We start from the raw sequence: 26,386 nt of genomic DNA, 5'->3' as shown, positions 1-26,386 counted from the left end.
GCTCGATTTCATTGTAAAAATCTGAAATTTATTATGTTGGTTGTTGGACACTTTAGGTTTCCTACTCGATGCTATCGAAGTTTGTTCGATGCTATCTAATGCTTGCTCAATGACATCGGTAAAATCTGAAAAATTCATGTTTAGTCGATGTAACGTTTTGCTCTTTAGTTTAATATGACATCGAAGGAGGTTCGATGACATCGATAGTCTGTCGATACAATCAATGTTCCTTCAAATGTGCCATTGAACTATCGGGCAGAGTTACACATAGTTGCATATCTGCGGGATTTGTTTCCGATTCCTGATTGTGATTCTCCTATATGCTTTAAATATGGGTATAATCGAAATTAGGGCATATCTAAGAGCTTTCTAATTTGTTCCTAGGGTTTTCAAGGGCTTGTAAGCGAAGATTCAAGGTTTGTTCCAATCGGATATTCTCTCTACATCTTGTAATTTCTGCTTTCATAGTAATATCTGTCATTTTGTTTCATGATTTGTTCCTGAAAGGATGTTTCCATGTTAAATTCGGAGTTTTTGTGATTGGGCTTGATTGTGCGATTGGAATACTTTGCTTGATTTGTCTCTGTGTGCTGCTGTGGTCATCCAACAAGTGATATCAGAGCTACACATTGGAACGCAAATTGAATCTGAAAGCATAATATTAATGGCTTCTAATCTTAAGTTCAATGTTTAGAAATATTCTGCGAAAAATACTTTTGAACTTTGGAAGGTTAAGATGACTGGTCTCCTATTTAAGAAAGGATTGGATGATGAATTCCTTGAGAGTTATGATAAAAATAGAAATTATTTCTAATAAATTTGAAATAAATTAATTGATGAATAATAAAAAGGAATTACAATCCCTTTAAATAATGAGTTCCAACCCATGATGAACTTTTAGACTAAAACTCTCTGAAAACGTGGCTTACTATAAATAGTAAACTTACCATTTATAGATGGTCATGATTCCTACTAAACTTCATGGTTTTAAGTTAAAAATAGTAATTAAGTGTCCAATTTGGCCTAACCATCTTGTTCTCCTAATTTTTTCTAAGCCCTTTTCATGCTGGGCAAACTCTTAAAACTAAAAGGATCAAAAGTTATGATAAAACTAAAACTTACTATTTATAGTAAAAATGAAAATAAAATGGACTTTTGACCTTTGATATGATGGAATCTTGCAAATCTGGGCAACCAGGTGTAGTGGGTTGATTGGCTAAAGTAGCTTCCCGGCCCCAAAATCATATATCATACGTTATAAAAACTCATTTAGGTTTGCAAGATAAGACTGTTGTACGGATCTGACTGTCCTCATCACTTTCGCCTCCAATTAAGCCTTCTCTCGTCCATCTTTGTCATGAAAGTGTCCGCGACCCACTCTACATCGCATATGGAGCTCTTCTGTAAAGTGAATGCAGATGCGCCTCTGCAAATAGCAATCCTTATGGTGGTGCTCACCATTAAGTGATTACTCAGTGATTAAGCCACTGAAATTATCTGTCCCACTGCAAGTGGCCCATGCACAAGAATTCACTAAGAACTTTTCCGGCCCCTTCAATAGGCAGACAATTAAGAGAAAAAAATGCATATATTGCACTCGTGGTCCTTCAGTAGTCAAATTAAACTGTCCAAATTAGGGTATCCAATGTAGATGTATTCTTAACAAAAATTAAGCTTATTTGATTAAAAATAAATAAAAATGATCAATCTTATTAATTTTCACAAACAAGCCTCCAGGAATTAGAGGTTAGGATGGTTCAATCTAATCTTGGGATTGTAACTTTGCTACAGTAGGCTGCATAATCCTGTTGTTTTATTTGATGAAATGAATGCCATATGTACAATTTTTGAGTGCTTATGTATCAAGCTCAACCGCAGCCTGAGTTTCATGTAATTTCTCTTCTTATAGACCGTTGAGACGGTGGGCCGTACCATGAAGATCACCTGAAAAAAAAATTTAAAATTTAAAAAAAAAAATCAATCCTATCCACTAATTAGGCAGAAGTACCATTTAGATCAACGGTTAGGAGACAAAGGCCTAAGGAGACTCTACATGTCCTCGTTTCGAGGACCAGACTGGCCCTTCCCTCCACTGTTTCTCAGAAATCGTACATACAGCTGTCGACAATTCCGTACTATGGACCCCAAAATGGATGGACGATGATCCTTTTCCCCAAAAGTCTCTACCCCAAGATGTGCTAAGGAACTTGATAAACGGTTTGGATGTCTTAGACGATCAAGATGCCAGAGACTTGCCTTGTCGAGAGCGGAAACGGATTGGTTAGGATTGCTTGATCAGTGTTAAGAGAAAATGGTGGTGAACTAGCATGATGGATGTGTGCGGTCTTCAGATCTTATAAATTAAGGAGAGCGAAAGGAGAAATCAGCAAAGAATCAATTTCCCTTTTCCAGAGCAGAGAGAAGGAATGGAGAGTTGTTATTCTCAGCAGAGAAGATTTCTTATTTCTGTCTTTCTTTTAAATGTATTAATATATTGGGGAGGATATTGGAAGGCGAGTGGTTGCTTCGATTCCGAGAGAAAAGCTCTGACTACCTTTCGGAAGGCTCTCAACGACCCTTCCAATATTCTCTCTTCATGGGATGATGATGCCTCTGACTGCTGCAAATGGAGAGGAATTACCTGCCACAACATAACTGGGTACGTTGTTAAACTCGATCTCCATAATGATAACAACAGTCTCAGTCCAAGTGGCGGAATTGATCCAGCTCTGGTTCAACTGAAGCATCTTCAGTTCTTGGACTTGAGCAATAATGATTTTAATGGAGCGCCAATTCCAGATTTCCTGGGTTCAATGAAGGAGTTGAGGCATTTGGACTTGTCATGGGCAAGATTCAGCGGGAGTATCCCTCATCAGCTTGGAAACCTCACTAAACTCATTTCCCTGAAGCTTTCTTCAGCTTCTTTGAGTGCCAAAAACCTTTGGTGGTTGACAAGCCTACCTTCTCTCAATTACCTCGACATGTCTGAAGTGAACCTTTCCATGGCAGGCCATGATTGGGTGCATGTGATGAACAAGTTTCCTTCCCTCGTTGAGTTGTACTTACCAGACTGTGGTCTTTCATATATTTCTCCAACTCTTCCTTCTGTTAATTTCACATCTCTCCTTGTCCTTGATCTCAGTTTTAACAACTTCAAGTCTACCATTCCAAATTGGATAGCTAACATTAGTAGCCTTGAGATTTTAAATCTCGCAAGGAGTCAGTTGAATGGGAATATCCCTGCAGCTCTTGGAGGATTGTCTTCCTTACAAGAATTATCTCTCCGTAGGAATCAGTTGAATGGGACAATCCCAACAACTTTAGGACAACTTTCTAACTTGTATTGGCTTGACCTATCTAACAACTCCTTGACAGGAAAAGTGTCTGAAAGTGTTTTTGAAAACCTCAAAAAGTTGAGCTACTTATATTTGTCTTCCAATTCTTTGGTTTTTGATCCACACTCTGATTGGGCCCCTCCATTTCAGCTTTCTTACCTTGACCTAGGATCATGTCATTTAGGTCCTCGATTTCCTCCGTGGCTACGAACACAAAAATATGTAGGATTATTGGATCTCTCTAACACAACCATCTCTGGCATCATCCCCACCTGGTTTTGGGATCTAACACCCCAACTTTTTTGGCTGAAACTTTCAAATAACCAGATTTTTGGCCAATTGCCAAACCCTTTAAAAATGTGGCCTCAGTCCCTGTACATTGATTTGAGTTCGAATCATTTCAGTGGTCCCGTACCCTGCATATTGAATGGAGCCAGAGTACTTGATCTCTCCAACAATCAATTTTCTGGGCCAATCCCACCCAATTTTACATCCACAATGCCGTATTTGGAATTCTTTTCTGCCAAAGGTAACCAAATCAGTGGCACGATTCCCTCATCCATAGAAGGAATGAATTCCTTGACTGCCCTTGACCTTTCTCAAAACAATATCGGTGGTATCATTCCATTGAGTTTGGGTAATTGTGTAGCCCTTAAGGCAGTTGATTTGAGCAAAAACTGGTTATCAGGAGAAATACCTAGGTCCTTGGGTCAGTTGGATCGACTCCAAACAATGCACTTGAGCAACAATAAACTATCAGGAAAAATCCCTTTGTCCCTGAAGAAATGTGCTGCTTTGGAGACTATGGACCTTGGATACAACAATTTATCTGGTCACATTCCTACTTGGATTAGCAAAAGCTTTCCAACTTTAAGAATTCTGCGCTTACGATCCAATATGTTTATTGGCAACATCCCACCACAACTATTAAACCTAACTTCTCTTCAACTCCTTGATGTGGCACAAAATTGTTTATCTGGTTCAATTCCTCAAAGTTTTGAAAATCTCGTGGCCATGAAGAATGAGCAGAAGATAAACCTCGTTCTTTCTTATGGAGGGATGGGAACAATATCATATTACAAGGAAAACTTGCTTGTGTCAGTGAAGGGGTTAGTGCTTGAATACACAGCAACAGTTTCCCTGGTTACATGCATAGACCTTTCAAGAAATAATTTGTCCGGAGAGATCCCTGAAGGACTCACAGGACTTTTGGGATTGCGTGCTTTAAACTTATCTGGAAATCATTTGACAGGAAAGATCCCAGACAAGATAGGTAAATTGGCATTGCTAGAGTCTCTTGACTTCTCTGAAAATCAGCTTTCAGGTACAATTCCTCTGAGCATGTCAAATTTAACTTTTCTAAGTTGCTTGAACTTGTCGTTTAACAACTTGTGGGGGAAAATTCCATCTGGAAATCAGCTCCAGACATTCCAAGATCCTTCTATTTATATGGGCAACAACGGACTTTGTGGACCTCCTCTTCTAGATAAGTGTGTTAGCGACGAGACTCCTCCAGGTCTTGGTGACGTTGAAAATGATGAAGAAGAGGATGAGATGAGTTGGTTTTACTCTGGATTGGGACCAGGATTTGCAGTTGGGTTTTGGGCCTTATGTGGCATTTTAGTGCTCAAGAGGTCTTGGAGGATTGTCTATTACCGCTTCTTTGATGAGATGAAAGATAGACTTTGTTTTAATTGTCACTGTACATGATGCTAGATTGAAACCTAGGTCATGAATGATGAATAATTGTTTGTAACCTAGGTTGCTTCAGTAGATTTTCTTTTCTTTCTGTTTGTACTTCTTATGAGAGTTGTAATAAATAGCTTTGTAAGGAAAAATTGGGGAGGGAACTAGCCAGTGTTGCCCCTCTAATCTATACGATTTTCGAGTATCAATAAAATTATAGGTGGTGTGCTCCCACCTTTCTCTGTGTGTGTGTGTGTGTGAGAGAGAGAGAGAGAGAGAGAGAGAGATACATGTTCCTACTTTACATGCTTCAACTGCTCTACTCCTCAATTGGGCCACACCTGAAGAGAAACGTGTGCTTAGTAAAATTGGCTAATGGTACATATTTAAGATTATACGCACCTAATGAGTGCACTAGCTTAATTAATTTTCAAACTCACATAAGAAGGGACATACTTTCCATGATCTAGCTAGTCCATCGATTGTCATGTGTACAGAGTTTGGTTAGAAAGTACAATTAATCAACTGACATTCCTTGCATTCTCCAAACATTTGTTACGTTCATTTGCCTAACATCTATCATACGATTATATGGTTGGTGGATTTTATTTGTCCATTTAGTGAAGCTCAATCTGGTCATCCACCATAGAAATACCAATTATTTGGGCATTAAAAAATAAAGCAGCGTGCATGAGGAGAGATGATAGATGTACGTCATAGTGCACATGATAATGTGGAGCTAATTAAAATCATAGCACATACGATAATATGGCAAGCATCAGCAATATCTAAGCCAGGTCCCAATTCGGTCTCTATGTGAACATGCTTGATAAAATAAAATAAAATAAAAAATAAAAAAATAATAATTAAAAAAAAAAAATCACTTCACATGATGAATATAGGCCATTATAGATTCCAACTGTCCGTTTTGATTTGCCTAGAGATTGGATTGACCTGATTTGTGGCAAGGGTTTCTTCATTGAAGCAGGCCATCTCCACTACAACTCTGGATGATCTCGCTTGCACGTGCTCCCAACTTGTCGACTTCTTCTTGTCTTCACCTCATTTCCACTAGGAGTCGTTTGGATGGTAGTAAATGGTTACTTTGTAAATATTTTACCAGGATTTCACTTTTAAGGCTGTAAATGATTTACTTACAATATTAGGATAGCCTATAAATTGTAAAAGAAATCTGCTTTCTAGGATTTCATTAAAAAAAAATAGAGTCATTACCACTCCTTATTTACTAGTAAATGAAAACTCACATTTTTTCGTTAAGATTACATTAGCTTAAATTAAGGGATATTTTTTCATGTATATATTTAGGAGATTTGTAATCCCTTCAATTAAGAGAATTAGTTAGATATTTATTTTATTTTTCTGCAATTTAGGATCTAATTTAGGATCTTGGTTTACTTTTGTAAGCTTATATATAGCAGTCTATTTTGACTATCGAATACACATAGAGAAAAACACAGATTTTTCTATAAACTTATTTTTCTCACGGTATCAGGGCGCTAATGATCTTGTTGCCTCTGTAAATCATTTCCGCCTACTCTGATCATGCTATATCTACGTCTGCAATTTGATTCCGCAGATCTTTTTTTTCTCCATCCTTCTGATCATCCTACCATGATTCTTGTTCCAAAAGTCTTAGATGGAACCAATTATGCTATGTGGAAGAGATCTATGTTGGTAAGTCTCAGTGCTAAAAACAAACTGGGTCGGGGTTCATCAAAGGAACAATTTCCACCTCAGATGAAAAAGATCCAAAATACTCTTTATGGTAGTGCTGCAACGATATAGTGTTTTGCTGGATATTTAACTTTCTAAGTCAGGAGCTTACAAACAGCGTATTCTATACTGAAACGCCTTCAGAGATTTGGACAGATCTTCAAGAACGATTCTCTCAAGGTAATTTTTCTCATCATTATCAAATTCAATGGTTTAATGTTGAATTGAAACAAAATCAAGAATCGATTTTTTCTTACTATACAAAGATGAAAATGCTGTGGGATGAGCTAACTACCTATAGTCCTGCAATCACGTGTACTTGTGGAGGACAAAAAGATCTAAAAGAAAAAGAAGAAAGGATTTGGCTAGGACAATTCCTTATGGGATTTAATGAGACGTACTCTGTTGTGCGAGAGCAAATCATGTTAATGCACCCTCTACCAACTATCAAAAAGGCATATTCACTTCTATGTGAATAAGAAAAGAAGCGAGGACTTACTGAGGCCAAGGGTACTGATTTCATTCATGCTATAAGTATCAAAACCTATGACAACTCTAAGGAATCACAGTCTGATGCTCAACGACAACACAGACAGTAGTCATCCTCTCATTGCAAGTCACAAGGCACTAGAAAATCTCTGTTATGTTCTTATGTTGAGGGCACAATTCACACTGTGGATCGTTGTTACTACTGGAATGGATTCCCAATTGGTCATAAGCTCCATGGCAAAGATGTCCAGCCACCAAATTGAAGCAGAAAACCTGCTGCTCATCAAACCAGTGCTGAGATGCATCAGGACATAATCAAGATACCAACAGAATAGACTCCCCAATTCACCTCTGAAGAGCTTGCCCAAATAAAAGTTTTTTTCCATAATGGTAAAAATTCTGCCAGAGCAAACTATACAGGTATCTCTGCCCCTTTCTGTTCATCCTTTAGTATCCAAAAGACAGTCTTGAATCATTGATTTATTGATAGTGGTGCAACAAATCACATAACATCTTCAGTATCTAATACCTCTCATTTATCTTCTCAAGCAACCTTGCCCAATGGTACATATTCTGAGATAACTTGCATTGGCTCCATACAAACTCTCAGATCATATGCATGTTAAAAACATTTTATGCGCACCATCTTTCCATGTCAATTTACTATCAATGAGTCAACTCACAACTGCCATATTGAATTGTTCAATTCACTTCTTTCCCATTTTTTGTATATTGCAGGACCTAACTTCGAAGAAGATGATTGGATTGGGAAAGCAGTTTAATGGCTTGTACTACTTTGTTCCTCCAGTGAAGTCTGCACCAACTTCCTTCTCTGTCACCTATCATTTGATTCTACTACAAACCTTCCATGGTACAAGCGGTTAGGACATCCCTCCAAGGCAACTTCACAATTTTTGAGCTATGTTATTCCCTTATTTGTATTTGATTCTAAACATTCTTGTGAAACCTGTCATTTGGCTAAGCAAACATGGCTACCATTTTCTTCAAGTTCTATTCAAAATTTACATTCATTTGATCTTATTCATTGTGATATTTGAGGACCCCTTCATACTGCAACTCATATAAGGACACATTATTTTTTAACCATCGTTGATGATTATACTCGATTCACGTGGATATTCTTAATGAAATTCAAATCTGAAATACAAAGATTACTAAAAACCTTCATCTCTTTTGTCAACACTCAGTTTAATTGACAAGTTAAATGCAGTCAAAGTGATAATGGCTCAGAATTCATCTCCATGAAATCTTTTTTTTCCAACCTTGGCATTTTATTTCAAAGCTCTTACCCATCTACACCTCAATAAAATGGTATAGTTGAACGAAAACATCGACATCCTTTAAACATTGGCAGGGCCTTAAGAATTGATGCTAATATTCCCTTGCGTTTTTAGGGGGGAGCGTTTACTTACCGCTTCCTATCTTATTAATCGTCTTCCCACCCTTATGCTGCGACATAAATTCTCATATGAAATGTTATATAACAAATCACTTATTTACTCTCACTTAAGAGTTTTTGGATGTCTTTATTATGTAAATAATCTGCAACCATCTCACAAATTTGACTCTCACGCTAGAAAACGCATCTTTGTCGGTTATCCTATAGGCCAACAAGCCTATCACTTATATGATCTCAACACTCAACAATTTTTTTAAGACGTAATGTCATTTTTCATGAATCAATTTTTTCTTTTCTTGCTCCAGAAAATATTGTTTCCCAACCTGAGATATTTGAATATATCATTGATTCACCTCCACTTGCAACTCCTCCTATTTCTTCATCATCCGAGATCACTCATTCATCCTCTCCTTCTTCTTCTATATCTCCTGCTGCACTTCCTCTTTGCAGAAGTGAATGTGTCAGACAGTATCCACCCTCCTTCAAGATTTTCATTGTGGACAAGTTAGTAAAACGTCATCAACTGCAACTTCAAAACAGGCATCTTTGACTAAGTCAGGTACTTGGTATCCTTTAAGTACCTATCTTTTCTATGATTCTTTGTTTTCTGCTTATAAACACTTCGTTAATACCATTTCGAGTGTCCTAGAACTCACCTCATATGCTCAGGCTGTCTTAGATCCTAAATGCCAAGAGGCAATACAACATGAACTTAATGATCTCACTACCCAAAAGACATGGTCCTCGGTTCCCTTGCCTGTTGGTCATCGCCTCATTGGCACCAAATGGGTCTATCGTATCAAATACAATTCCAATGGCACAATTGAATGCTGCAAAGCTCGATTAGTTGCTAAAGGATTTTCTTAACAAGAAAGCTTGGATTACACCGAAACATTTGCTCCTATTGCCAAGTTAACTACTGTTCGCTGTGTTCTTGTTGTTGCTGCTGCTAGACATTGGCCATTGTATCAAATGGATGTGACCAATGCCTTCCTACATGGTGATTTAGAGGAAGAGGTGTACATGACTCCACCACCGGATTTTTGTCGACAGGGGGAGAAACTCTTATGTCGACTGCATAAGTCTATTTATGGGCTTAAACAAGCCCCTCGAAATTGGTTTACAAAATTCTCGCATGCTATCAAACAGGCTGGCTTTGTTTAATCGCATTCAGATTATTTTTTGTTTGTGAAGACTAAAGGCTCATCTACAATTATGGTGCTTATCTATGTAGATGACATAGTAATAACTGAAAATGATGTAACTGCTATAAAAAGTCTCGAACAATTTCTTCATCAATAATTTCATACTAAAGATCTTGGTCTCCTTAAGTATTTTCTTAGGTTGGAAGTTGCAAGGTCCAAAGCAGGTATTGTTATCTCTCAACGAAAATATACTTTAGAGATCATAGAAGATGTTGGATACTTAGGTGCTTAACCATCAAACTTTCTCATGGAAATGATTCTAAAGGTCACAGATTATCAAGGTGATCTGCTATATAATTCAGCTCACTACAGGAGGTTAGTTGGACAACTAATTTATCTTACAATTATAAGACCAGACATTACATACTCTGTTAATATTCTAAGCCAATTTATGCATGCTCTGAGAAAGCCTTAGTGGGATGTTTCTCTTCGCATTATCAAATATTTGAAAGGCAGTCCTGGTTTAAGATTGTAGTTCTCCTCAAGCAATTCCTTTGCCTTAAAGTCATATTATGATGCTAATTGGGCAAACTGTCCTATGACAAGAAGATCAACTGCATGTTATTGTGTGTACTTAGGGAATTCATTGATTTCATGGAAGGCAAAGAAGCAGAAAATAGTTTCAAGATCATCCTCAGAAGCTAAGTACAGGTCCATGGCAGCGACAACCTGTGAGCTAAATTGGCTCAGATTTTTGCTCAATGATATGCAAGTTTCTATAGGACTAGCAAGATTGTTATGTGGTAATCAAGCTGCTCTTGACATAGCAGCAACCCTAGTATATCATGAGCACACCAAGCACATAGAACTTGATTTTCATGTTGTAAGAGAAAAGATACAAGATGGGTTATTCCATGCTCTCCAGAGGGGCAGGCACCAAATCATCATTGAATCCGACTCTAGGCAAGTGATTGATATGCTAAATGGAGGGGCTAAGCCTGGATGAAAATGGAAAGCTTGGATCCTAAGGATCAACCAACTGAGATTGCGGGGTCGAGTTAACTTTGTGCATGTTCTGAGGGAAGGAAACGCACCGGCAAATTTTATGGCCCGGCATGGAAGCAGCTCTCAATCCTTTTCCTGCTTCGACTCTCTTGCGGATCTTCCCCAACAGGTTAGAGGTTCTATCTTTCTCGATAAGGTTGGCCTTGGTTCGATCAAGACGTTGTAAAGGTTTTGCTTTCTTTGTGCAGTTTTCGTTTCTTTCAAAAAAAAAAAAAGCAAGCCTAGGTAACCTGCGAGATTGATTTCTTTGGCTTGGTTGGGTAGGGGTCGTCAGCTTCGCTCGAGCCTTTTCCCCTGGTTTTCCTAGGCTCACTTCCGGTGATGCTTTGTTCATAGTTCTGAGGATGTTCTTGTAAACGATAGGCAAGGCCCAAATCTTTTTGTTGGGGCCTGCCCGAATGAATGTACATCTTTTATGTTTTATAAAATTTGGTGTCTTAGTCCCACCTTTTCTTTAAATTAAAAAGAAAAAAAAAAAGAGAGAAAAGATACAAGATGGTCAGATCATCACCAAATTTGATCCATCTCATTTGCAGTTGGCAGATGTTTTTATGAAGGCTCTTGGAGGAAATATGTGTTTAAAAAATTAAGAATCAAGTTGAACATGCTGGATATACATCTTCCAACTTGAGGGGGAGTGTTAAAATTATGTTAGCTTAAATTAAGGGATATTCTTTCATGTATATATTTAGGAGATTTATAATCCCTTCAATTAAGAGAATTAGTTAGATTTTTATTTTATTTTTCTACAATTTAGGATCTTATTTAGGATCTTGATTTGCTCTTGTAAGCTTTTATATAGCAGTCCATTTTGACTGTCGAATACACACAGAGAAAAAACTAAATTTTTCTGTAAACTTATTTTTCTCATTTTTGCTGGTAAATAATAAGGGCTCTTTGCTAGTAAATCATTTACTAAATAATTTACTAGCAAATTAGAGCATCCAAACACAAGGTGAACCTCTTTGATCTCTATTCTTTCTGTCCCTCAATTTCTAGGGCAATAAGATTGTAGAAGAATGATCGGTATAGACTTTGCTAATATTCCTGCCTCTCTCTCTCTCTCTCTCTCTCTCTCTCTCTCGATTTAATGCTTAAGTACTAAGTCACATCTATAATCAAAAGAAAGTACTTCTATTGAACGATCCAAACCATCCAGTCAAATGGTGCAAGAAATGGAAGGCTACGGAAAAATAAGTGAAACTTTTAGATGGATCTGATCATCCGATCTGTGTAATTTTTACAAGGTGGCTCATGAAAGCGTTTGAGCTAATGGTTGGTCAGGAACATGGATTTAAGACTCGACGAGTCAACCTGAGACTCATACGGTCTTGAGTCATGTGGCGATTCGGTGGTACATCAGCGAAACTCCCCTGAATCGGTGGTGACTCGAGGCGAGGCCGAGCCTGAGTCCATTCGGACGAGTCTATGGTCAGGAGTGGTTGATTGTATATCATGAAAATGTGTGTTGGACCTGATGTACAGTCAGGAATCATTGATCGAACTGTCATCTAAATAGAGACGTCGATATTTCATTAATGACAAAAATACCCTAACACAACTTCACAAACACCCTCACTCCCCAACTTCATTCCTAAAGCCAAATGTACAAAGCCCATGGAGTAACAAAGACGAATAATCCCGAGCGCTATATATTATAGTGCTCCTAGTTGTGTTGGGACCTTTGAATAATTTGATTGCTCGATCTGTACCATCCATCAGGCCCATCACAAATTTTGCAGGCTACTATAGAAAATTCACTGTTCAAAGCTTCCATCAACAGCTTACAAATTTTGCAGGCTACTATAGAAAATTTACATAAGAATAGGTCCAGTCAACAATTTGGATTGCTTATGTTTCTAAACAATCACTATTATCAGTCAATCCTAACCATTGCACCAATGGTCTGCAAATAGATGGATATAAATTGAAAAAAGGGCAAGTATGGATTGAATCATCCAACAAGTGTGATTTTTTGCTTTGTAGACCTTGAAATGAATACTGGACTAACGGACAGCATGGATTGATCGATCAGTCAGACTATCAACATCTTCCAATACAAGAAGGAGCACCGCAACTTATGATGATATGAACCACTGGATCATTTCTCAATAACAAAACATTACAACCTTATCCATTGAACATTTAATAAAAATTAAAAATTACAAATAAAATAAAACCACATGATCACATGATGGTGCATGCATGTGGATTTTCATCGCTGAAAAGGGATGCCACAGCTTCATTAGATGCCACAGCGACTGAGTACGTCGCAGGAGTATGGAAGAAAGTGTGTACTCTCGCCACATCTCTGCAAGACCGTTCGTAGTAGTGGTTCGCTACATGGGCCGGGTATTTATAAAATGATGAATAATGGGAGTAAGCTGGGAATGGCCATGGCTCGGCAGCCTTCGTAGTCTGACGGACGGTCTTCAGACTGAATTTCTTGATATTCTTCGTATTCAAAAAGAATTTATTTGAACTAAACCCACTTGAACCCAATTATATCTTTCCCGGTATAGAATTAGGCCCGGATTTGATAAACTACTTTCGCTTCCCTTATAGTTTCTTTTAATTCAACCATTTTAAGAGTGTACTTTTCAGTCCAAAGGTTCAAAAAAGTTATGGTTTAATTTGATATTTGTTTTTTCCCTTCATCCAGGTCTGTGAGATATTTTGAATAGGTTGGATGTGCAAATAAACATCATGGTGGGACCTTCGAAGGTTTCAAAAGTACTGGAAATCATTCTCTCCGCTGCATTCTCTGGTGTGGTCAATTTAAGCTTTGGATCTGCCACATTTTTGGGCTGATGATGGACCGACGGTGTGGATATAAGACATACGTCATGGTGAGACCCACAGAACCTGGTGACCTCAACACACAGATAGTGTGTGGCACACCACGCAATCCGCTACCAGTGCAGGCAGCATATACCAACCTTCTGCAGTGCGCCCCAAAAGAGGGACGCGGATTAGCAGATTCGGCCAAGTGGGTGCAATCCTGATCAACCTGGGGCTCACTTTAATGTATGCATTATATATCCAGGCCATCCATATGTTTTTTCAGCTTATTTTAGGGCATGGCCCAAATTAAAATTAAAGTAGAAACAAATCTCAAGTGGACCACATAGTACAAATTAAATTCCAACAATTAAAAGCTTCCTAGGGCCACAAAACTTTTCAATCAAGCTGCTATTTGTGTTTCCCTTCATCCAATTCTGTATGACCTTATTAATAGGTTAGACGGCAAATAAACAATAAGGTGGACCCTAGGAAGCTTTAATGGTGGACGTTGAATAACCATTGTTTTCAGTTTCTAGCCGTATGGTCTACCTGAGATTTGTATGATTGTATCTGCTTCAGTTTCAAAAGCATGCCCTAAAATAAAAGATAAAAATGGCAAATGGATGGATTGAGTGGACATACAAAGCATACATCAAGGTGGGCCCCACAGTCAGGGTGGCACCCGCCTGGTTGGATCCAGGGTCGCGGCTCCCCAAAAGAGCATCTAACCAAATGGAGCACGACAAATGAACTTTTGAAATTTCATTACTGTAATACGGCAGAGGTCGGTTCTTCGAGAAGTGTCCTTGTAGAAAGAGGTCATTCTACATGTTATTCACTTGGCTGTAAAAATCCACTTACCTGTTGTGGGAGTAGGACCCAAACCACGTCTTTGCTTAAAGAGGTATCATGTGATCCGCAACCCGAGTAAACGGATGGTCTCTATCAGGTGGGGGCCAATCCATACTGATATGTCTGGTCTAAGCGTGACGGCCCAAAATAGATCTCTAAAACATGACCCACCTTGTTATATTTCTTATCTTTATAGTCTATCCGTGGGCCATGGATCAAACAGTTAAATTTAGTATAGGGAGGACTTTTTCTTCTTCTTTTTTTTCCCTGTGAATAGTCATCGGCATGGCACACAATACACCTACGGTCTAGATCAGTAGAGCTAGGCATTGGACCGAGTTGGATCGAATTTGGTCCAACTCGGTTCGGTCCGAAAGTTGCCTGGGCTGATCCAGACCCAATCCGATCCGAGATCGAGTCAGGAACAGCTTACTCGAATCGATCCGTTACATGCTTGGCCTGACCTGAACTGAGTCCGACTGGATCAGGGAAACCGAGTCGGATCAGATTGGGTACAGATTGAATTTTTAAATGGTGAAAATCATTATCCTCGCTGCTATTTTCAGTGTGGTCCATTTGAGCTTTAGATATGATCATTTTTTTTTCGAATGCTTTAAAATGATCACAAAAAAAAAAAGGATAAACGGTATAGATATAATAAATACATCATTGTGGGGCCCATGTAATGTGGATCTCATTTGAGCCGTTCATATAACTCGGAGTTCGGGAACACAGCTGGCCTGTATTGACGTGCACAGCATGCTAGCAGGGACGCGGATTTCCTGCGAAAGCCTTTCGTAGGAAGTTCTTGTGCTGGGATCGTAGGTGGGGCCCACCGTGATGTTTTTCAGGAATCCACTCCATTCATCCATTTTTTGAGATCATTTTAGAACAGGAGACCAAAAGTGAGCAGGATCCAAGACTTAAGTGGGTCATATTAAAGGAAAAGGTGGTTAGGTAAATTCCTACCATTGAAACCTCCTTGGGTTCGACGGTGATGTTTACATGACATCCATACTGTTAATAACGTCATTCCTATTGGGATGAACTGAAAAAACAAATATTAGCATGATTCAAAACGTCTGTGGCCCCACGAATATTTCAACTGTGGACGTTCAATTATCACTTTTTTGGCCGACTTGCGCATTGGATACGGTTCATTTTTAGCCTCATGTCCTAAAATGAACTCACAAAACGTATGGACGGGGAGGATTTCGCACAAACATTGCAATGGGTCCCACATGGGTTCCTAGCGCAGGAACTTCCTTTGAAAGGCTTTCATAGGAACGTTGAGTCCGTCTTGGCACGACACGTACCTAAAGCTAGCTACTGCTACTATATAGCATTGTGTGGTACACCAGCGAATCCTCTTATTATACTGAGTAAACTTTGTTGGGGCCCACCCTGAATGCATGTGATTTATCCATGTCGTCCATCGTTTTTCCATATCATTTTAGTGGTTGAACCCAAAATTGATGCATATCCAAATCTTAAGTGGACCATACCATTGGAAAAAGTAAAAGTATCGATATGAATCATTACAGATCAAGCTGGATTGAATCCATCTAGTTCCAATCGGATCGGGTTTTCGGATCAGATCGGTCCGGATTAACGACGACTCGATCTCGATCCGAAAATGGTCGGATTTGAAGGGCCCTTACTCGATCTGCACCGATCCAGACCATCGGTTTGGTTCGGAACGGGTCAAATCGGGTCTGATCGGGTCAGATCCACCGAATCGGGTCAAATGTGCCCACCTATATAGATCACCATGTTATGGACTCACTTCTCAGAAGTGAGAACCCACATGTGTAAAGGCGCAGGCCATGTCAACCCAAGGACATGCATAGTACTGTACTAAGGCTACAGTCTACTTATCTTCATGATGTAGAGTAGTGGCATGGACACTTCATGTCCAAGCTGGACCGAGAAGGCCCGATGGGAGGCGGAAGTTATCAAAACCTTCGTAACCTTCAAATAGGCATATCTCGCAAATCAAAGTGAATTACTCAACGTACTGTATAGGATTTTGGGGTAGGAGGAGCTACTTTAGCCAACCAACCTAGCTATGCTTCGTTGCCTGTGGCGAATTTGTGAGATTTCATCGGATCAATGGTCGAATTCCATATTTATTTCCCTTTCTACTATTTTTAGTAAGTTTTGGTTTGAGTGTAACTCTTCATCTGTTGGGCTTTAGGAGTTATGTCCAACATAAAAAGTGTTTACAAAAATTAAGAGAATAACGTAGTTAAGCCACATATGACGCTTACTATAAATAGTAAATTTACTATTTATAGTAAGTTATGAATTTTAGGGAGTTTTAGTTATAGTTTAATTCTTAAACTTCTTCCAAGGCTTGGTATCCCTATTTAAAGGGTTGTAGACTCGTTTATTTGAATCATCAATAAATTTATTATAGATATTTTAGAATTATTTTTATTTTCTTATTTTTTTCTCATGGATTTGAGAAGTTTTTGGTGAAGAGTCCAGAGAAGCTTCATGAATTCAAAGAGTCATCCTTGAGGAAGACGGTGATCGACCCTATCATGTCATCTCCGCATCACTTCACCATCACTAAAATCCTTTTAACCATTCAATTTTGAAAGCAATAGATCAAAAGTTTAATATTTGTCTAACAATGAGAATTTTAAGTCCAAGATCCATCTGCAATGAGACCCAACATAGCAATATTGGACAAGATCTTTGAGCAGATGACCCTAATAGTTAACCTTTATTCGTGATGTAGGAAATGGCATGAAATAAAAAGAAAAAGATCAACATCTGCCTCAAGTGATGAATATCTTGAATTCATAAGTTGAGATAAGGTGAGTTCTTCAATTTACGGGAAGTAAAAGAAGAAAATTTCGATATAATAAAATTGCTTGCTTACATTACTTACATGGACGACCCAAACCTCCAACTTAAATAGAAATTACCTGAAATAACAAAATCTATTCTAAAAGCTAAAATTTTCAAAAATACAAACAACAATCAAACCTTACAAGGGCATTCTCAGTATTATGTTATACATAACTTCTAAAACGAATGGTAATTCTAAAACCACAAGACTAAGGATATACAATGGAAATAAACCTTACCAAAAGAAGTAAAAAATAAAAAATAAAAAATTAGAACCTCAATTTTGACATAGAAGATGTTCACTTTCTCACAAAACATACATTTTTGATTTGCATAGCGGGCCGATTGATCCAGATGCACCATTACATAAAGATCGAAAGGTCATGTGTTATGGTTCCTACTTCGAATGATAATTTTTCCATATTCGGAATGAATCTCTTTGAACCAGACACATGTAGGGCAATTACATCATTCCAACGTACAACTAGGCTCAACTCTAACGGACTACTTCAGCTTTTCTTTGGGCTTTTTTATTTTTTTATTTTTATTTTTTTAATCCAATTATGCAAAGAATGCATCCACGGCCTTCTCTACATCAATTTGAAAGGGGAATTATTTGATATTTTGGCTACTGGCACTTGATGCACAAGCACATACAAATGTTGTATGTGGCACACATCAACTCAAATTAAACGGACTAAATCATGGAACAGTTCCTCTAACCTCCAACTAAAACTCAAATTAGTTGAACAATCTTAACCTTTGATTTGTTGGCATTTATTTTTTAAAATAAGACATTAGACAAAATTTTATTTTTTTAACCGTCCAATAAATGTCCACAACCTAATAATTAGGTAAATAAATAGAAAATTGTTTATTCATTATACATCTAACTGGCACCCGAAATTTGAACTATTTAATTTGAATTACTAGTATGTTGTGTATGCAATTTAATTGTAAGTAAAATATAATTGCGGGCGCATCATTCATTACATTTTGACCGAGTATCACATTACTTTATTTGAAAACCATACCAATCTTCTGCTATCAAATACTCCAACCCATCTCAATCACCTTTTTTTTTGTAAATTTTTTCTCTGTCCGTCTCTCCTCACAACTGCTATCTCTTTTGACATTTCTTGCTTGGAAGCATTGCCCATTATTCCTTTACTTAAACTATATGCTCCAACCATACTAATATTTCATCTAGAGAGAGAGAGAGACATTGATACTTTGCCAGAGTTTGATGGATTAATGAAAATTGCATGCAAGTGATTGGAAATAAACTGTCCAAATTATATACTTCCCAGCTTAGATGCATCATGAGCTAAAAAATACACTTATTAATTTGATCATCTGGCTATTGGATTGGTGATCATTTAGTGCAGATTTAAAAATGAAATTTATTTAAAGGTCGTGTTTTTACAATCTAACCTACAAGAATCAGAGGCTATATATGATTGTTAAACTAGTATAATCTTGGGACTGCGAATTATCAACTGCATGTTTCACAATTTAGTCAGTTTAATTTTGGTTAACGTGCACCCTTTCTATAATATCGGAGTACATGCGCATCAAGTGTCATATACCGCCTGAGTATCATATAACTACTCTTTAGAAAATAGTATCAACTCGTAAAGGAAACACATGGCAGAGTTTTACAGCTGCCCCTGCCGGCCAAATCTCTGTCCTGAATGTGGTGCACTGATCATTAATAGTAGCCATTTGAAGTTTGCCGTTGGATACACAATACATGTGAGCCCCACGGCAGGTGTTTAACAGACCTGTGAGATTGGATGGCAAAGAAACATCACGGTGGCCAAGGAAGGTTTTGATGGTGGGCTTTTCCACCTCTACAGTTTCCTATGGTGTGACGCACTTTAGAATTAAATCTTCCTCATTTTTGAGGTCACATACTAAAAAGAGTTAGGGAAGCTAATTGAAGGAGTGGATTTGGATTTCACTTGGGCATCATAGTGGCCTAATGGAGCTTTCGGTTACAAGCGGTCCCTGTAACAGAGCTAGGAAACTTGCGAGCCTTATATTAGTCTGGTCTGTCAGGAGCTGGAGTGCACTCGCACATAGATTTCGGAACGTCGGTCAAATTTTCAATCGTCTATTTCTTTTGCATATGCGGGCCGTCCTCTCCCAAACAATGTAGACAAAACACTAAAAGCCATATCCTGCAGTTGCTATTGTTTACACTTATCCTAACGCAACAAAAAGCCGCCATGTGTTGGGATACTACTACAAAAGATGAGAAGAAACATACTTTGCACTAGGGGAGACTGTCATCGCCTACCTGTTATCCTACCAAAAGATTTGGATGATGGGAGTCATATAGATAACAGGACAGATAAAAAAAGGCAATCTTTTCTCACATATCACGTGACCAATGGACATAAGGTGTTGATTGATGTAGTCTTAAATCTGTAAATTCATATGTTGTTAATGAAGGTTCGATGCCATCGTAAAAATCTAAAATTTATCATGTTAGTTGTTGGACATTTTAGGTGTCCTGCTCAATGCTATAGAAGTTTGTTCGATGACATTGAATACCTGTTCAATGACATGGGTAAAATCTGAAAAATTCATGCTTAGTCATTGTAATGTGTTGGTCTTTTGTTCAATGACATCGAAAGGGGTTCGATGACATCGACAGTCTGTCGATACCATCAAAGTCCCATCAAATGTGTCATCGAATTATTGGGCAAAGTTGTACATAGTTGCATATCTGCGGATTTATTTCTGATTTCGATTGTGATTCTCATAGATGCCATCGAATTATCAGACCTTCTCTAGTCTATCTTTGTCATGAAAGTGTCCACGACCCACTCTACATCGCATGTGGAGCTCTTTTGTAAGGTGAATTCATATTCACCTTTGCTAATAGCAATCCTTATGGTGGTGCTCACCATTAAGTGATTACTCGGTGATTAAGCCACTGAAATTATCTGTCCCACTGCAAGTGGCCCATGCACACAAAAATCACTAAGAACTTTTCCAGCCCCTTCGATACTTAAACAATTAAGGAAAGAAAATGCATACATTGCACACGTGGCATACAAGTAGTCAAATTAAACTGTCCAAATTAGGGTATCCAATGTAGATGTACTCTTAACAAAAAGTATGCTTATTTGATTAAAAATAAAAAAGAATTTATCTATCTTATTAATTTCCACAAACAAGTCTCCAGGATTCAGAGGTTAGGATGGTTCAACCAATATAATCTTGGGATTGTAACTTTGCCACGGTAGGCTGCATAATCATATTAATTTATTTGATTTAATGTATGCCACATTTATAATTTTTAAGTTCTTATGTATCAAGCTCAACTGCAGCCTGAGTTTCATGTAATTTCCCTTCTTATAGACCGTTGGCAACTGAGCCACACACATTTGGAAGTTTATAAAAAAATGACCAATGGTGTATCAGACTAATCAGGTACAGGACAGGAACACCGTTTGTGATGGAAGAGGATAGGCTGGTGTACCACACACCGAACGCGGATTGCGTCCTACCCCCGCCACGACGGTAATCCGTCCAGGCAGGGCTATGTGGGGCCCACCGTGATGTAAGTCTTTTATCCAATCTGTTAATCACTTTTCTCAGATCATTTTAAGGCTTGCATGTGAAATTGGAATAGGTCCACAGCTCCAGTGGACCACACCGAAGGAAGCTACAGTGATAATGACTCCCACCATTGAAACCTTTCTAAGGGCCACCATAATGTTTTTTTTTTTTTTTATCATCCAACCTATTAATAAGGTCATGTAGGCGTGGATGAAGTGAAAAAACAAATATTAGCTTGATCCGAAGCTTCTCCAGCTCCCAAGAAGTTTTTAATGGTGGACATTAAATCCCCATTTTGTGGTCCACTTAAGCCTTTTATGTTGTTCATTGTTTGGCTCATACAATAAACTGATCCGAGAAAAGCGATTAACGGATTGGATAAAACACTTACATCACGGTGGGCCCCATAGAGCCCTGCCCGAACAGAATCCGCATCCACGACACACCAGCTATATAGCTGGTGTAGAGATGCGTTGTGCCAAGACGAGCGCCGATGCGCCTCGAGCTCCAAGGTGTACGAGGGTTCAAATGAGATCAAAGGTACATGCCTCACAATGATGTATTTATTATATTTATACAGTTCATCCATTTTAGGAGATAAGAGAATCAGACAAAAAATAAATCATATCTAAAACTCAAATGGACCACACTAAAAATAGCAGCCAGGATAATGATTTTCACCATTAAAAAATTTTTAGGGAAAAAGATATGGATGAATACGAAAAACAAATTTCATATTGATCCAAAACCTCTGTGACGCCCAAAAGGATTTCAAGGGTAGACATTCAATCCTGCACCTTTTTTTTTTTTCTTGTAGTGTGGTCAAGTCGATCTTTAGATTTGTCTTATTTTTCAGCTCAAGCCTTAAGATGAGCTCGCCAAATGGATGGACGGTTTGGATATAACACATACCTCATGATTTGACCTACAGAACTTGCTGACCTATCTACTTCAGCAAAACAGCTGGTGTGTGGTACACCAGCCAATCCGCTTCCGTTTGCTAACCAGGGAAAGTCTTTGACAGGAATTTCCTGCTACTGGGAAGCTAGGTAGGGCCCACCATGATTTCTGTGAGAGATCCATCCTGTCCTTCCGTTTTTTCAAATCATGTTAGGACATGGCAAAAAATGAAATAGAACCAAGACTCAAGTGGGCCACATGACAGAAAACAGTGAGGATTGAATTTTCACCTTTAAAATATTGGTGGTGCCACAGAAGTTTTAGATCAGGCTAATATTTTCTATTATTTCAGTTCATCCCAGTAAGAATGATTCCTAAAAATGAAATAGAACCAAGACTCAAGTGGGCCACTTGACAGAAAACAGTGAGGACTGAATTTCCATCTTTAAAATGTTGGTGGTGCCACAGAAGTTTTAGATGAGGCTAATATTTTCTATTATTTCAGTTCATCCCAGTAAGAATGACCTTATGAACAGTATGGATGCAACATCACGGTGGACTACAGTGGGGTTTCAATGGTAGGCACTTTCCTAACCATTTCTTTCCGTGTGCAGCCCACTTAAGTTGTGAACCTCCCTTATTTTCGGGTCATGTGAATAGGATGGATTTCTCAAAAACATAACAGTGGGGCCCATCTAACTTCCTTTCATGTGAATGGCTTTGGAGAGTCAACTGGTGCAAGAGCGCAACTTGGGTGAGAATCAGAGAGAATTGTCTATCTGATGTGAGTTGGAACCTAAAAGGGCCCACCTTGATGCATGAATTGTCTATCTACGCTGTTCATCAGCTTATTTTATGCCATGGTCCAAAAATGATGAAGATAAAAGTTTCAGGTGGACTACACTCAGGAAACAATGATTATTGATCATTGAAAACCTTTTGTTGGATAAAAATGTTTTACATCAAGCTGATATTTGTTTTTGTATTTCATCTAGCTAGACATGTAAAACATTATCAATAGGTTGGATGGTCAATAAACATTACGGCCGATGAAGCTTTGAATGGTGGAAGTTTGATTACTATTATGTCCTCTGGTGTAGTCCATCTAAAACTTTTATTTGGCTTCATTTTTAGGACTATATTTTAAAATAATTTGTAAAAACAGATGGACCGCGTGGATAAAACAATGCAAAATTTGAGGTGTGCCCTACCGTTAGTGTCTCACCTACATAGCTGGCTCCGGTGATTCCCACTCAGGCCCCCATGAGTATGATGCATTTTCCTTACACCCATTCTACCCATCCATGTTGAAAGCTCATTATATAAAATGGTACAAAAAATGAAGTAGGTCCAGATCTCATGTGAAACACACCACATGAAATAATCTTGATCGAATCCCCACCATTAAAAGCTTCATGGGGTCGACCAAAATGCTTATTGTTGATCCGCCTTTTGATAAGGTCACAAAGACCTGGATGAAGGGGCGAAACTTTTGTAGCCCTGGTGAAGTTTTTAATGGTCAATTATCATTTATTTTTCTATAAAGAGTCCACCTAAGATTTGAATCCCCTTCATTGTGTGAATATGGCACTCTTTCTGATTTCCCTTCATTTAAATGGTTACGTGAGTTTAAGAGAAGGTTGGATGGCTAAAAAAAATTGGAGTAGGAATCAGCAAGTTTTCAAAGGGTGGCCATACAATCCCCACTCTTGAGCTTTGAATCTTCCTATTTCTTAGCTTATAAATGAGCTGGCAAGGATCCTTACTCTTTGCTCCGGTGGTACACTCTCAGGAGTTTTAACACCCGGTCAAGGGTCCGAGTATCTATAGGTGGTGAAATTCCACTAGCGTGAGTGTGTGGAGTGTGTGTAAATTTATTTATTTATTTATTTTTATTTTTTTTTTTGTTTTAAAGTTGGCAAAATGCATGTACGGTGGGGAGAAATCACAAACACCAAGGTGGGCCCACAAAGCTTTGACGCCAGCTAGTCCGCAAGCACTGTGGAGACGGTTGGCCTTATCATGAAGATCACCTTAAAAAAATCAATCCCGTCCACTAATTAGGCAGACGTACCATTTAGATCAACGGTTTGGATGAAGAAGGCATGGCCCCAGTTGTTCAAAGAAAGGGGTAAGAAGACTCTGTATGTCCTCGTTTTGAGGACCAGACTGGCACTTCCCTCCACTGTTTCTCAGAAATCCTACATACAGCTGTCCACCTTTCCGTACTATGGACCCCAAAATGGATGGACGATGATCCTTGTCCCCAAGATGTGCTAAGGAGCTTGATAAACGGTTTGGATGTCTTAGACGATCAAGATGCCAGAGACTTGCCTTGTCATGAGCGGAATCGGATTTGGTTAGGATTGCTTGATCAGTGTTAAGAGAAAATGGTGGTGAACTAGCATGATAGATGTGTGCGGTCTTCAGATCTTACAAATTAAGGAGAGCGGAAGGAGAAATCAGCAAAGAATCAATTTCCCTTTTCTAGAGCAGAGAGAAAAGGAATGGAGAGTTGTTATTCTCAGCAGAGAAGATTTTTTATTTCTGTCTTTGTTTTAAATGTATTAATATATTGGGGAGGATATTGGAAGGTGAGTGGTTGCTTCGATTCCGAGAGAAAAGCTCTCACCACCTTTCGGAAGGCTCTCAACGATTCCTTCAATATTCTCTCTTCATGGGATGATGATGCCTCTGACTGCTGCAATTGGAGAGGTATTACCTGCCACAACATAACTGGGTTTGTTCTTAAACTCGACCTCCATGTCAAGGACTCCCGCCTCGGACTAGGTGGCAGAATTGATCCAGCTCTGGTTCAACTGAAGCATCTTCAGTTCTTGGACTTGAGCTCGAATGCTTTTAATGGCGCACCAATTCCAGATTTCCTGGGTTCAATGAAGGAGTTGAGGCATTTGAACTTGTCAGATGCAGGGTTCAGCGGGAGAATCCCTCGTCAGCTTGGAAACCTCACTAAACTCATTTCCCTGAAGCTTTCTTCACCTTCTTTGAGTGCCAAAAACCTTTGGTGGTTGACAAGCCTACCTTCTCTCACTTACCTCGACATGTCTTTTGTGAACCTTTCCATGGCAAGCCATGATTGGGTGCACGTAATGAACATGTCTCCTTCCCTCGTTGAGTTGTACCTATGGAACTGTGGTCTTTCATATATTTCTCCAACTCTTCCTTCTGTTAATTTCACATCTGTCCGTGTCCTCGATCTCAGTGAGAACAACTTCAATTCTAGCATTCCAAACTGGATAGCTAACATTAGTAGCCTCGTGTCCTTGTATCTCTTAGGTAACAACTTTCATGGTGATCAGGTTCCTTATCGATTTTCACAACTTCCTAACTTGGAAGAGTTGGGGTTGGGATCAACTGATGATAACCTCAGGGTTGATTGGTCAGAGTTCCTTGAAGGCAGCTGGAGGAAGCTGAAGATACTTCATCTATCTTTCAGTCAGCTGCATGGAGGAATCCCCAACTCTATTGGGAATATTATCTCACTTGAGTCTCTCTCTTTGTCATTCAGTGAGAATATAACGGGTAGCATTCCAAGAGCCATAACTAAGCTTATCAATTTAGAGATCCTGTCATTGTACGGATACCAAATGCATGCGGCCATTCCTGATTGCTTATATGAGCTAAAAAATCTTAAAAGCCTTTCTCTATCCGATTGCATGCTGACAGGCCCAATCCCTGCAGCTCGTCTTGGAGGATTGTCTTCCTTAGAAGAACTAGATCTCTCAGGGAATCAGTTGAATGGGAATATCCCTGCAGCTCTTGGAGGATTGTCTTCCTTGCTATATTTATCTCTCCGTGGGAATCAGTTGAATGGGAATATCCCTGCTTCTCTTGGAGGATTGTCTTCCTTGGAAGAATTAATTCTCTCGGGGAATCAGTTGAATGGAAATATCCCTGCAGCTCTTGGAGGATTGTCTTCCTTGGAATATTTAGACCTTTCAGTGAATCAGTTGAATGGGAATATCCCTGCAGCTCTTGGAGGATTGTCTTCCTTGCTATATTTATCTCTCCGTGGGAATCAGTTGAATGGGAATATCCCTGCTTCTCTTGGAGGATTGTCTTCCTTGGAAGAATTATTTCTCTCGAGGAATCAGTTGAATGGAAATATCCCTGCAGCTCTTGGAGGATTGTCTTCCTTACGAGATTTATCTCTCCGTGGGAATCAGTTGAATGGGACAATCCCAACAACTTTAGGACAACTTTCTAACTTGTATTGGCTTGACCTCTCTCACAACTCCTTGACAGGAAACGTGTCTGAAAGTGTTGAGGTACTTAATTTTGTCTTCCAATTCTTTGGTTTTTGATCCACACTCTGATTGGGCCCCTCCATTTCAGCTTTCCCATATTTACTTAGGATCATGTCATTTAGGTCCTCGATTTCCTCCGTGGCTACGAACACAAAAATACGTAGAGATTTTGGATCTCTCTAACACAACCATCTCTGGCGTCATCCCCACCTGGTTTTGGGATTTAACACCCCAACTTCTTTTCCTACGCCTTTCAAATAACCAGATTTTTGGCCA

At 38.8% G+C, this 26,386-nt stretch overlaps 1 protein-coding gene across 1 annotated transcript; it reads left to right on the top strand.

Annotated features, from left to right (window-relative positions):
* Positions 1 to 2,530: 2,530 nt before the first annotated feature.
* Positions 2,531 to 26,167, top strand: LOC131225046 (receptor-like protein EIX1). The gene is made up of 6 exons (XM_058220471.1): positions 2,531 to 2,659; positions 2,800 to 5,044; positions 6,860 to 6,935; positions 7,983 to 8,115; positions 8,970 to 9,116; positions 24,426 to 26,167. The coding sequence occupies exons 2-6, from the start codon at positions 2,814 to 2,816 to the stop codon at positions 26,165 to 26,167; spliced, it is 4,329 nt and encodes a 1,442-aa protein (XP_058076454.1). The 5' UTR covers positions 2,531 to 2,659; positions 2,800 to 2,813.
* Positions 26,168 to 26,386: the final 219 nt, after the last annotated feature.

Source organism: Magnolia sinica, chromosome 14 (assembly GCF_029962835.1).
Source record: "Magnolia sinica isolate HGM2019 chromosome 14, MsV1, whole genome shotgun sequence".
In the NCBI taxonomy this organism is placed as follows: Eukaryota; Viridiplantae; Streptophyta; class Magnoliopsida; order Magnoliales; family Magnoliaceae; genus Magnolia; species Magnolia sinica.
Note: the sequence above shows the minus strand (reverse complement) of the source record. Positions and strands in the feature narration are given on the sequence as shown.

Coding starts and splice junctions, on each gene's coding strand:
- LOC131225046 (XM_058220471.1), top strand. CDS start 2,814: ATGAAGGAGTTGAGGCATTTGGACTTGTCATGGGCAAGATTCAGCGGG. Junction 6,936..7,982: donor TCAAGAACGATTCTCTCAAG/GTAATTTTTCTC, acceptor TGTATATTGCAG/GACCTAACTTCGAAGAAGAT. Junction 8,116..8,969: donor TCTACTACAAACCTTCCATG/GTACAAGCGGTT, acceptor TTCTTGCTCCAG/AAAATATTGTTTCCCAACCT.